The following is a 14,161-nucleotide window of genomic DNA, read 5'->3' as shown; positions in this document are numbered from 1 at the left end:
ATATTTACATACAATAACCAGAGTATCAATTCATATGGGAGGAGCTAATATAGGTTAGGAAAGAAAATTCACAGAATGTGGTTTTAATGTGTGATTCTAGAATAGGTTTGCCCTTCCATATTTGAGTTCCTTCCATATGGATTGATACTCTGATCATTGTATGTAAATGTAAATTTCAAAGACGTGTGAGAGGAGAAAACGTGAAGATCTTGCGTAAGACACCTTTACCATCTGATCTCATTTGATCCATCTGCATCCTATGCCAGATGTCACTTAACTGACCCCGAAACTCTGTACACATTTTACTATCTGTGTCTCTTGTATTTTCCGTGTATAATTACTATATATAGGCAAAAATTTGAGACACTACACAGGATTGAAACTGACCGCTGACAAGCCACAATTAAAAGACTAATACTTTTTTTAAATTTTGTTTTATTAAAAGTAAATAAATGTCAGTAAAAACCCTTGAACTTACAGTTATTCTGTTAGTTCAAGGGGTTTTACTGGCAGTCATTCTGTCAGTAAAAAGTTTAGGTTCTATGTATATATAAATGCTGAAATTTTATCCTTTTACTACCTTAATTAAATGTTTGTTAAGCAAAATAGTATTATATCAGATAATTTGTTGAATATTAGAGTGAGATACAAGGTCAGTTACATGCACATAACCTTTGACTTATAATTAGCTAAGACTACCGGATTACTGATCAATAAAGGTCATGAGTTCAAATACCACCACTGCCAAGTTGCCACTGTTGGGTTATTGACCCTCAACACTGTAAAAGATAAATGGAAGTCGCTCTCGATAAGGGCATCTGCCTGTAAATTTAAGTAGTGCAATCTTACACGTGGTCCTACAGTCTCAATAATTTAGAAGCATATGACAGCATTTGCTGGCAAATAAATGTTGGCAGCTTTTATTTTCTTTTTTCACTGTTAGGTGACTATTTTAACAAAAATTGCTCATAATTGCTCATAATTCCTAAATTGCTCAAAATAATACAGTTTCTAATCACATAATTTCTATTAGCTGACTATCTTATATATACTGAATATATATATATATATATAAACAGTGATTACAAAGTACTAGTACTATGCTGTAAATTTTTAACACCACCACATTTATTTAGAATGCTGCTGTTGCATTCTAGATTTTTCTACACACATTTAGACTTCCACACCTACCTTCAAAGGCACGTGCAACATCAACAAGATGGGACCAGTCCAGCCCTTTTGCAGTGTCAGGAAGGGGCAGAAGTCCTGGATCACTAAGCTTTGACCTGTCTGCCAAGGAGCCATCAGAAAACCAGATCTCATCTAAGAAAACACACACACACACACACACACACACACACACACACACACACACACACACACACACACACACACACACACACACAAACACTCAGCTCAATGACTTTCATTTACTACACACTTACAGTACAAGGACGTATCACTGCCACTCTACCTCACAGCATAGGCCTCTCTTTATCACTTATCAGTTATAAGATGAACTGCTCAGAGGCAGCAATGGCAGACATGACTTACCTGCTAAAGAAATGTTAAAATGTGAAATATGTTGACAAATAAATGAAGGTTGTGCAACTGAAGTGATCCCATAAGGAGCCACAAATGTTTCTGCAGTACAAATATAATAACTAGAAGACTTACAAGACATACATACAAAGTTTGATGTTAGCTTGACAAAGCCTGCTAAACATGCTAAAAGTGTTAAATAAAAAAATCACAATATTTTCATGTCACTGATTTCAAAGTTTTGAAATGGAATTGATACAAATGAGTTATATATATATATACGTAATATTTAATAAAAACGTAATGTCAAATATTCGGTTGCTAAGAAATTATGTTATCAGAGGCGTTAATATGCTAAAACCCTGCTAATAATTGGAGTAAGGCTGGCCTGTTAAAGCAAGGTGGTATCCCACCTAGGAAGGTGCTGCTCACAATTCTTGCAGCATAATAAATAGTCTTAGACTGCTAACTATTAGATCTCTTATATCTAATTTGCTTATTGTTAATAATTGATTATTGACCAGGGCCAGTTTTCATAAAGATTCTTAGTGCAAAGTGTTTCTCCTAGTGATATAATTTAAAAAAAAATCTTAGAAATGTGGGCATTTCCCCTTAAAATTAGAACATCTTAGTAAAGATAAAAGTTATTCATATAAAGCATCTTAACCCTTAAAATAGCTCTTGAGGTCAAAAAGAGTCAGGAGTATTGAGGAGGTTTTTTTTAAGAGGCTTAGCTTTGTTTCTTTAGCAGTAGTAATAGTTTCTTTAGCAGTAGTAATAGTTTCTTTAGCAGAGGACAAAATGGCTGAAAGGTGAAGAGGGAGAAGAAAAGTATTGCATACAATATTAATTATGATAGTGAGTTTAAAAAATTCTACAGATGAGATCTTGTATGGATTATATTTGTGATCAATTGTATTAAATATAATTAGAGATATCTCTGACACATCACATAAATTAAATAATTTGGGGCTACGACATTTCTGCGATGTGCCAAATTACACTATATAATTTCTGACGCTCTAGAATTTCATCTGTGTTTTGGAGATGTTAGCATATATATATATAAATGTGGCAGAAATATATAAATAGTAGCAGAAATAATATAACGGCACTGACTGTCAGCACTGTGGGGTAAAAACAGACCCAAATGCAGGATAGCATAAAAATAATCTGATTTAATAAATAAACAAAAACAGGGACACAGACAAAATCAGACATGAGAAAGGACGTGACACAAGACGAGGAATAAATACACAAGACAATCAACACATCAGGAACAGGTGTGCAGAGGAGGGAGGAATAAACAAGGGTGGAGCAGACACGTGACACAGAACATAAACAAACGCACATGGCCAAAGTCAACGCTGGATTCTGACATTTCTGTTTTGTGTCAGAGATGCTTACATTTACATTAGTTACATTTGTAACATACTGTACAGATTAGCACATCTCTAATATGTCCAGTCACATACGTAATCCTTACACAATATAGCCTCAAATATCTTAACATAGAACGAATGTGAAAGCTTTTAAATAGAATATATTTTAAAAGCACCCTTTTATCAAAAGCACATTTTTTTAATGGACAACCAGACGCCGACCTCAAAAGAATGTTATACCTGGCAACGGGGTCAGCCCCACCACCTCCCTAAGAAAAATGTTTTTGTATTTTCCTTGATCAGAGTTGCCCTGAGATTCATCCTGATTCACTCTTAAGATACGATTCCTAGTTTTTAATTCATTAATTAATTACATTTCATTTTAATTTAATTTAATTTTAAGTTAGAAACTCTAAGATAATTCTCAGAATTTTTATAAATTGAGTTTAATATGTTTAAGAAAAACATGTATTAAACCAAATGTGTATGTTTTTTTAACTCACTATCATTATTAAATATTTTATGCAATACTTTTTTCTAACTCTTTAAATTTCTGCCATTTTGTCCTCTGCTAAAGAAACTATTAAGCCTGGGTTTGGTGGTTGCCAGGAGAACAGTATTTGCCTGAATGCATTGTGCCAAGTGTAAAGTTTGGTGGAGGTGGGATTAAGATGTGTGGGGTGGTTTTTCAGGGGTTGTGCTTGGCCCCTTAGTTCCAGTGAAAGACACTCTTAATGCTTTAGCATGCCAAATTGTATTTTAAACAATTTCATGCTTCCAACATTGTGAGATCAGTTTGGCGATGGCCTCTTCCTGTTCCAACATGACTGCGCATCAGTTAACGAGAGGTTAACCGGGAGCTGAGAGACGTCACCTAAAGCTGCACCAATACCACGCATGCACAAACTTTCGTCATCTCGGGCCGGGTTTAGGTGACATCTGGAGCTGAGCAGCTGCAAGCGTCAGTCGCGGTTGTAGCTTTGGTGTAGAGAAGTTGTGTATCGCTCTTCTCTCTGTTCACCAGTACTTTCTCATGTTTAACAGTGCTTGGTGTACGTGTATATTTTGTTTGCTCAAATTTAACCCACAAATTAGCAAAAATGAATATGAAACAGTCTTCGTTAGAAAGTTAGAAACTCTGCCGGTGTTCTGGATTAAAGTCATGGCGGAATACCCTGAGATTGCCACCACAGCACTTAAATCCCTATTGCCATTTCCGACATGCTATCTGTGTGAAGCGGGGTTTTCTGCAGTGACAGCAACCAAAACAAAACAACGGAATAAACTGGACATAAGCAACACACTTCGGGTATCATTGTCTCCTATTACCCCACACTCTAAAAAATTATTCGTTGGCTGAACAACCATTACTTATAAAAATAAATAAACTAAACACAAATAACAGTCATTTTAACTTTTCAACCTCTACTTAGCATATATAGTGTCTGTAACATTGATATATAAGTTACAAGGTGAACCTAAGTGTATGCCTAAATATAATGAAAAAACATAAGTCACGTCAACTAGTATTAAAATTGCATCAAAACTAAGTAATTATAACATAATATTTTACGTATATGACTGGGCCACGTGATATGCTAAGCAAAATATATAAATACTCAGTGTATATAAAATAAGCAAAATATTTGATTTTGAGGTTTTGACATTAATAAACACTTGTTTGTAGTGTTAGGTACATTTTCTGAAATGCAAAGAGGCGAAGACGCTGAAAAGAGGTAAGATTTGTCGTTTTAATGTACATTCGTTTATTTGTGTTAATGCGTTTGTGGTCAAGAAAGAAACTTTTTTAAATTGAATTTCTGAATTGCTACGAATTTAGCTTCAACAATTAGAAATGTGTTACTTAAATACTTATGAGAGTCTAGTTTGTACAAATATGCTATTTGTACAAATAAGGACGAACGAGTGTGCACGCGATTGTGCGACTAGCAAAAACAGTGTGACTCCATCGAATGAATGGTCTAGTGGTTAATTTCAGAGGAATATGACCATGCATCGCGTTGGCACGTTTGCTTTAAGATAATTCTGTTCCCGCCCTGGTCCGTGTAATATTAGGTCATTTTAGTATATACAATCCTTTACTGAAAAGATCTATGTTAGTAAGACACTGCAATGTCTAGCCTATTCATACTAAATATAAAACTGTTTTTGTCTCCTTCTAGTTCAGAGCAAGAAAGTGTTGCAAAGGGGGCAGCATGAAGGAAGTGTCCTGTTGGAAGTGATCTTTCATTTGTTAATGTGACACATTTGTTGTACATTCATGATGTGTGGTTTTAGGCTTCACCATTGCATTGCAGCCTGTTTCAAAAAATAAAGTTAAATGCTTTACTTTGTGTGATTTGCATGTGTAATTTATTTTAGTGAAGTGACATATGGTGACCCATACCTGTACTAGGAATTTGTGCTCTGTGTTTAACCCATTAAAGCAGCAGTGCAATATGCAGACCAATAGCTGATAGTCTACAATAAGTTAAAATTTTACATTGGTTCAACTGAATTAATTGTCTTTTTTAACATAAATGAGCTTAAATTTTAAGATAACTTAACTTGCAATTACTTAGTAGATTCTATCATGCTACATATATTTTTAAATAAACAATGTTGTGTGTACCCAAAAATTTAAGTACATATAACAACGGTTTTCTGGTTAATTTTAAGTAATTTTTTTCCAAGTTGGGTTTACTTAAAAAGTGTGATGCAAAAATGGTGCATACATATTTTAAGTATATCCAACACATCATTTTTTCTCATTGAGTTAGCGTTGTATTGAGTTAAAAAGGCATGTTTAAATACAATTAAATTAAAATTATTAATTTTAATTTAATTGTATAGCCGCCACCCCCAATGCTCTAAAATAATTCCTCTAATAATTATTTACAGACACACCTGAGCTTATTCAGAATTACACTGTGAATTTTTGGATTACAACTTAAACCTGGTTTGTTAGACCAAGCAATAGTTGTTAGAAACTTTCATATTCATTTTGATATTCAGCAGGGGTTAATCAGAATGTAATATGACTCACTGATAATTGTGATCACAATCTTGATAAACATAAAACATACATTCCCATTCAATTATCTAAGTGATTTAAAGATTACTATTTAATAATCCCACCTGACTTCAGATCTTGGCCAGGCAACTGTTAATCAGTTGATGCAACTGTTAATTAGTTGTTAATATGTTCTGCTACATCCTAGATAATGTAGCTCCACTTAAATGAAAAATAATTAGAAAAAAAGCACTCCATTATAACAATCATAAAAACAGTCCATTCAGAAATTAGAAAATAAATGGCATCACACTACATTGTAAAACATAAAAACAGAGCGAAAACCTCCTGAGCTAGAGAAAATCTCTAAGTGCTGCTTGATCAGTGTATCTTTCCACCCTAACAGAAAAAACAAAAATAATCATTGATTCTTATTCAATATACAGTGTTCAATAAGAAACAATGATTATTTTTGTTCTTTGTGCAAAAAACTAGTAAGTAGACCACCACAGTAACATGTACACCAGTCATACATGAAGATGTCATGAATATTTTCAATAATAGACTATAATTTGAAAAACAAATTGCTAACTAACACTTTAGACAACAATATAATTATGTAAAATCAACCATTTCTCTCCTTTGTTAATTAATTCCTCATCAAAATTAACATTTGTAATACATCCCTTCACTACATGTTTCTTCAAACAGATTATACTAGAAACTGGTATGTATATAGCCTCTAAAAATAATCAGTTGTCCCCCTAGCCTAGCTGTGTACATAAATCTTTTAAACTAGCAGATTACTGAAAAAGCTCTTATCAAATGCTTTTTCTCTGACGCTGTCAGCTGTCCAATATCAATATCTTTATCTCCAAGATCCTAAAAAAAGGAGGTTGTAGCACAGTAGTCATGCTTAAGATAGCACTGGTTAAAGCGATAAATAACCTACTATTGACTTCTGATAAGGTCTGTGTCTCATTGACTGTGTTGACACTATTAATCATAGTATTCCCCTCGATAATATAAAATGTTGGAGTAAAAGGAATGGACCTCTACTGGCTCAAGTCTTATTTGACTGGTTGTTATCAGTTTGTAGATGTAAACGGTGACCTATCTATGCATACTATGGTGTGTGTTAAGTTTATTTACTTACTTCTATTTAATTCTAACAAGACAGAAGTGCTTGTACTAGGATCACATACAAATAAAATTAAGCTTTCTGGATGGACTACCTATTTCATCATGTACAGCAATAAACCCCAGTATTTACCCCAGTAAATTGAAGCTCATGTAAATAATATTATTAGGATGGCATTCTATCATATCATAAATATTGCTAAGATATGAAATATAATGTCACTACAGAGATGTTACTATGCAGAAAATATAGTTAATAATGTTGACACCATTTATGCCTTACTGTTTGTAAGATCCAGTAGGTGCTACATGAACAGGGACCACAGTTTACCTCTAGGGTGTTGGCCGGTTTCATGGAAAAGTTGGGGGTGAATGTCAGCCTTATCTCCAGGTACCACCCCAAGTCCAATGTCCAAGTCGAGTGGGACAACCAGGAGATAAGCCACTTCATCAACTCATTCTGTAGTAGCAACCCAGGGGAATGGTCCCAGTTCCTGCCCTGGGCAGAGTATGCACAGAACTCCCTGCATCACTCAGCTACACAGCTCACCCCTTTTCAATCTGTTTTGCGTTATCAACCACCTCTGTTTCCCTGGGACACCAACCGAACTGACACTAATCTGAGTTTCACACAAACCACCCAAAATGCCCTGGTCCTCAGTCTAGGACGCCTTTTGGGTTTAACCAAACACGACACTACTTCCCATCACACATCACACAGTAATTGAAAGACAATGCACATAAGTATATTTTGCATAGAAAAACAAGCGTATATTTTAGAAAATAAGGAATGTGGTTTAACCTCTTTTTCCTATGATTTGTCACCTTACCCCAGCTTTTTGTACTAACACACAAGGAAATTGTTTTAGTGTCATAGTCTTCCAGTACACAGAAGCAACAAGATGAGAATACAAAAGATAAATATATGTAAAAAAAAATTATTAAATAAATGTAATTGATTTATTTGCTTATTTAGTTCCACCAAAATTTTATACTTTTATAAACTCAACATGTTGGAATGGCAAAATCCAAGCCTCAAACCCAATGAGTTATTGTTGTGTGAACTTGAAAAAGCTGCACATAAAATGAATGCACTCAAGCATCAAAGAACTGAAGTGCCTCCAAAGACATGTGAATGGCTGAAAGCATCTTAAGAAATCATTAAATCAAGTTACAGTATTTAAATGTGTTTCTACATATTACTGAATTATAGTCTGTAGTTCAGGTTTTCCACCTGCTTTTCTGAATGTTGGATTACTTTTGAGATAAAATGACTACACAATGAAACATTTATTTCTTGTTAGTTGAGGCTACTTGTTTATTTATATAAATTGGTCAGGAAAACAAAATTTTGATCCAGCCCCTGATATATGTATATAAACCTAAAACTGGAGAAGACTGTAGTTTCTTTTTTTCATATCTGTACATTACTAGGAAAACTAAGAGATAGGAATCTATATCACACTGTGGTCACTTTAAATGGGGTGAATTGGCCCCCTCCTTATTGTGGTGGAGGGGTTTGCGTGCCTGAATCTGTCCAAGGAGCTGTTGTCTGGGGCTTTCTGCCCCTGGTAGGGTCTTCCAAGGCAAACAGGACCTGGGTGATGGGCCAGACAAAGAGCGGTTCAAATCACCCCTATGAAGAGCTCAAGATCAAGGTCCGGTATGGTGCAACCAGGGCCTCACCATGGAGCCAGGGTTGGGGCTCACATGCAAGCGCCTGGTGGCCCGGTCTTACCCCATGAGGCCCGGCCGGGCTCAGCCCGATCTCCCGTGGGCCCACCACCTGCAGGAGGAACCGTAAGGGGCCGGTGCCATGTGGATTGGGTGGCAGTCGAAGGTGGGGGCCTCGGCGACCCAATCCACGGACACGGAATCTAGCTATAGGGACATGGAATGGGTGCTGGAAAGTGCTCCGACCGGGGACTCCGTCGTTCTACGGGGGGACTTCAACGCTCACGTGGGCAGCCACAGTGACACCTGGAGGGGCGTGACTGGGAGGAACGGCCCCCCGACCTGAACCTGAGTGGTGTTCTGTTATTGGACTTCTGTGCTAGGCAGCTTGTCCATAACAAACACCATGTTCAAGCATAAGGGTGTCCATCAGTACACGTGGCACCAGGACACCCTAGGTCGGAGGTCGATGATCGACTTTGTTTCAGCTGACCTCCGGCAATATGTCTTGGACAATCGGGGAAAAAAGAGAGGGGTGGAGCTGTCAACTGATCACCACCTGGTGGTGAGTTGGATCCAATGGCGGGGGAGGAAGTTGGACAGACTTGGCAGACCCAAACGTACTGTGAGGGTCTGCTGGGAACGTTTGGCAGAGTCTCCAAGTCACAGAGATCTTCAACTCTGGCAGAGCTTCAACCAGATCCTGAGGGAGGAGACATTGAGTCCGAGTGAACCATGTTCTCCACCTCCATTGTCGTCGCAACCGCTCGGAGCTGTGGCCGTAAGGTCTCTGGTGCCTGTTGTTGCGGCAATCCCCGAACCCGGTGGTGGACCCCGGAAGTAAGGAATGCCGTCAAGTTGAAGAAGGAGTCCTATCGAGCCTGGTTGGCTCGGGGGACTCCGGAGGCAGCTGATAGTTACCGGAGGGCCAAGCAAGCTTCAGCCTGGGTGGTTGCGGAGGCAAAAACTCGGGTCTGGGAGGAGTTTGGTGAGGCCATGGAGAAGGACTATCATTCGGCCTCAAAGAAATTCTGGCAAACTGTCCGGTGCATCAGGAGGGGGAAGCAGTGCCCTGCACACACTGTTTACAGTGGGAGTGGGAATCTGCTGACTTCGACTGGGGACATCCTCGGACAGTGGAAGGAGTACTTCGAGGACCTCCTCAACCCCACTGACTTGTCTTCCACTGAGGAAGCAGAGGCAGAGGGCTCAGTTGTGGACTCCTCAATCCCCCAAGCTGAGGTCACTAAGGTAGTTGAGAAGATCCTCAGTGGCAAGGCACCGGGGGTGGATGAGATCTGCCCTGAGTACCTCAAGTCCCTGGATGTTGTGGGGCTGTCTTGGTTGACACGCCTCTGCAACATCGTGTGGTGGCAGGGGACAGTGCCTCTGGACTGGCAGACTGGGGTGGTGGTCCCTCTGTTTAAGAAGGGGGACAGGAGGGTGTGTTCCAACTACAGGGGGATCCACCGTAGGGTGGCTGGGCACTCCCTTAGAGATAGGGTGAGGAGCTCGGTCACTTGGGAGGAGCTCAGAGTAGAACCGCTGCTCCTCCACATTGAGAGGAGTCAGCTGAGGTGGCTCGGGCAGCTGTTCCAGATGCCTCCTGGACGCCTCATTAGGGAGGTGTTCCGGGCATGTCCAACTGGGAGGAGGCCCCGGGGAAGACCTAGGACATGCTGGAGGGACTATGTCTCTCGACTGGCCTGGGAACACCTCAGTATTCCCTGGAAGAGCTGGAGGAAGTGTCTGGGGAGAAGAAAGTCTAGGCATCCCTGCTTGGACTGCTGTCCCTGCGACCCGGTCCCGGATAAGCGGTAGAAGATGGATGGATGAATTGTCTGATCAGAGTGTACCATTCACAAGCAAAAAAGGCCTTTACTTATACTAATGATACTAATGTGAAAGTCCATGTTTTGTGAATAGCAAAATGCAAAATAAAATGTACACATTTTAGCCCTGCCATTTTTACACCGTTTTTACAGCCTGTTAAAATTTCTGACATTTACTAGGGTCATATATTTTTCATATCTGTTTTAAATTCTATTTGACACCCATTTCATTTACCAATTGAATCTTGTGCTCCTTCAGTGAAATCAACCAAGGAACAGGCCTGCACAGGTTTGAAGCAGAACAATGGGAAGGTAGAATAGGCTCTAGAATAGAGTAGGCTCTTAGGGAGTTTAAAACGGATGGTTACTGGGTTGAGTATCCTGGAGATGAGAAACGGAGGCGCATCGAGGCGCGAGCTTGCGGCAAGACCCCTTGATAGGAAGGTCCTTGGTGGATAGCCATACCTTTTAGACGACGTCAAGAGTCAAGTCAAGAAGCTTTTATTGTCATTTCAACCATATATAGCTGTTGCAGTACATAGTGAAACTAGAACGGTACATTTCCTAAAGAAAATGTGTATGTGCTTGCACGTGACGTCAGTTTCCTTCATCGTGCTGAGTGTTTTATGTTGTGTAACTGAGATATGGCTTCTTTATATTGCAATATGGTTCGTAAGGTGCACTACATGGTTGCTAGGGTATGGCTGCACAGTTACTATGGTTATATTTGCAGACTAGTTTCTCACCTGCAACAAAAGAGCACACCTGAAAATCCATTTATCTTTTCCTGAAACAAGCGCCATGAAGATCTTGAACTAAAGCATCAATCAGTGATTTTAATGGGAAAAAATATAATCACGTTACAATAAGGATCATTAGTTCAAATGTAATGTATTAACTAACATTAACTAACCATGAGCAATAAATTATTGTATTTAGTAATCTTTGTTAAAATAAAGTTTATTCTTTGTTCATGTTAGTTCACAGTATATTAACTACTGGGAAAAAATATAATCACATTACAATAAGGATCATTAGTTCAAATGTAATGTATTAACGAACATTTACTGACCATGGGTAATAAATTATTGTATTTAGTAATCTTGTTAAAATAAAGTTTATTCTTTGTTCATGTTAGTTCACAGTATATTAAGTAATGTTAACATGGTGTTAATAATGTATTAGTAAATGTTGAAATTAACATGAACAAAATGAATAAATGCTGTAGAAGGGCAGTTCATTATTAGTTCATGTTAAGTAATGTGGTAACTAATGTCAACTAATGAACCTTTATTATAAAGTTTTAGAAAAAAAAAACTGTCCGAGGGTGGATTCGAACCCCGAATCTCTGCATGTGAAGAATGGCGCGTCTAACAATACCCAAGCTTTATTATATTAAAGTCATTCTTATCATTTTTTGTGATATACATGTCATATCATGTCAAAAAAAATTATGTAATGTGAGGAGACAAAGAAAAAATGCGCTTAATTTTAATTAATGGGTGGCTCTTAAAAGAGCCGTTGCTGCTCTTAAAAGGACATTAGTTTAAAGTGAAATAAAAAATTATAAAAACTACACTGATTGTTGAAAACAACAAAAAGTTATACAAATGGCAGAAACAACAACATATGTGACCGCCGTGCTGTCCAAGGCACGCAACACTAGTTTTAAACATCAAATACACGGTTAAATGTTATATTGTTTGAAAGCTTAGACGCTCAGGATTTTATTAAGCCCACACACAAAGCATAATATGATTTATAACCATCATACTAATTTAATCCAAGTTGATAGTCACCGGAAATAGGCGGCGCTTACCTTTCTTCACTGGGGTAATATTTTCCAAAACAAATGCTTGTAAAAAATCCCCAAGAGTCTAAGGAACTGGAATATGTAAGCCTTTTAATCCAAAACGCTTTAATCCAAAATGCGTTTCTGACCGAAACACACAGCACTTCCGTCCTTTGTTTTCGGCTCTCACTTGTCCTAGGAGGCTTAAAAAAATACACTGAGCCGTCAGATTTGTAGTCCAGGGCCTAACGAATCAAACGAAAATCATGAAAATAGGGGGCGATCCCACAATATATATATATATATGAAATGAAACTGAAGCTCACTGTGAAATATAGCAACAAGCTTTAAAGACCTTTACACAGATTCACTGGTGTCTGCTGCCCTCTTTTGGATGTTAGCACATTTACAGAGAGATTGCCCATTCAAGTCTATGGGGGAAAAACACCCCTTTGAGCTTCCATACTGGGAATTCTGGAATTCTGATCGTTTATAAAATACATAGCACACCTCTCCTCAATGAGCCGGTCGATTTGACACCTCATTTATGGGTCTAGGACAAAAGCTGCGGGACAAGTTACGCGCCGAAAAAGTGTCTGGAAGAAGAAGTATTATTATAATAATAATAAGTATGCAAGAATAGGAATGTGCTTTGCAAGCACATTAATGATAATAATAAGTATGCAAGAGAATAAGAATGTGCTTTAGCAAGCATATTAATAATAATAAGTATGCAAGAGAGTAAGAATGTGCTTTAGCAAGCACATTAATAATAATAAGTATGCAAGAGAATAAGAATGTGCTTTAGCAAGCACATTAATAATAATAATAATAATAATAAGTATGCAAGAGAATAAGAATGTGCTTTGCAAGCACATTAATAATAATAATAATAATAATAATAATAATAATAATAATAATAATAAGTATGCAAGAGAATAAGAATGTGCTTTGCAAGCACATTAATGAGACAACGTTTCTCCAGGATCATGGTGCTACATAAAACAAAGACAGGGCAAAGGACATGTAAGTAGTCAGCCACATAAAGTGTAACTGTGCAACTTAGTGCAAACAGTGCAGGACAAGACAAACAAGACAGACAAGACAGTGCCGGACAAAAGACAGTTACAAGACAAGACAACTAGGTAACTAGGTGCCGAGTGCTGCTTGTTGTTGGCCAAACTGGCATAGTTCTGGGAGGACTTAAGAAGAACCTCATGGGCTCTTTTCCAGGTGCGACAACAAAGCTTGACTAGGGCAAGAGCACAGCGGACAGAAGCCTTGAATTCTTGGGAAGAAAAAAGGAATGGTTGGTATCCATAAGCGGCTTATAACGGAAACATGCCTGTGGCTAAGGAGGGCAGGGAAACATGCCTGTGGCTAAGGAGATGGCGGCGCGGCAGTAGCACGCAACAGCCTCTCCAGATTCAATACGGTGCTATTTACGTTTTTTAAGTTTTTATTTACGGTTTTTAGCCCGACCATTGCTTCTACATGGATGCCAGAGACAGCGGTGTTCATGTATACAACCACCAGGACCTAACAAAGTACAGAAATCATGTAACAACCAACCTGCACGATGATGTACTGATGTACAGCTTGCTGCGGAGACCAGGCCTCCAGTCCCCGGTGTCGCCTGATACCAGAGACCAGGAGAGGGGACGCCAAAAGCGGTGCGCGAGGAAGCGGAAGCGCGGTAAGCGAGCGGGTGTCCGTGCTAGGCTAAAAACAAACCCTAGCCGGCCGGCTCTCCCATCCATTCTACTAGCCAGCGTTTGCTCCCTGG

General features: G+C 38.5%; 1 protein-coding gene across 5 annotated transcripts in view; it reads right to left on the bottom strand.

Moving 5' to 3' along the window:
• The window catches only part of LOC113655237 (signal-induced proliferation-associated 1-like protein 2), a 151,991-nt gene that overhangs the window by 15,286 nt on the left and 122,544 nt on the right, over window positions 1–14,161 (bottom strand). For all 5 annotated transcript variants that reach the window (XR_007140347.1, XM_047812116.1, XM_047812117.1 and 2 more), the window contains one exon: window positions 1,192–1,323. Coding sequence is in view for 4 of the 5 variants with exons in the window: in XM_047812116.1 (XP_047668072.1) it covers window positions 1,192–1,323 (132 nt within the window). In the remaining variant the exon portion in view is untranslated. The remainder of the gene's footprint in view (window positions 1–1,191; window positions 1,324–14,161) is intronic.

The sequence above is a fragment of the Tachysurus fulvidraco genome, chromosome 4 (assembly GCF_022655615.1).
Source record: "Tachysurus fulvidraco isolate hzauxx_2018 chromosome 4, HZAU_PFXX_2.0, whole genome shotgun sequence".
Taxonomy (NCBI): Eukaryota; Metazoa; Chordata; class Actinopteri; order Siluriformes; family Bagridae; genus Tachysurus; species Tachysurus fulvidraco.
The sequence above is the reverse complement of the archived record's forward strand: the minus strand, read 5'-3'. Positions and strand labels throughout refer to the sequence as shown.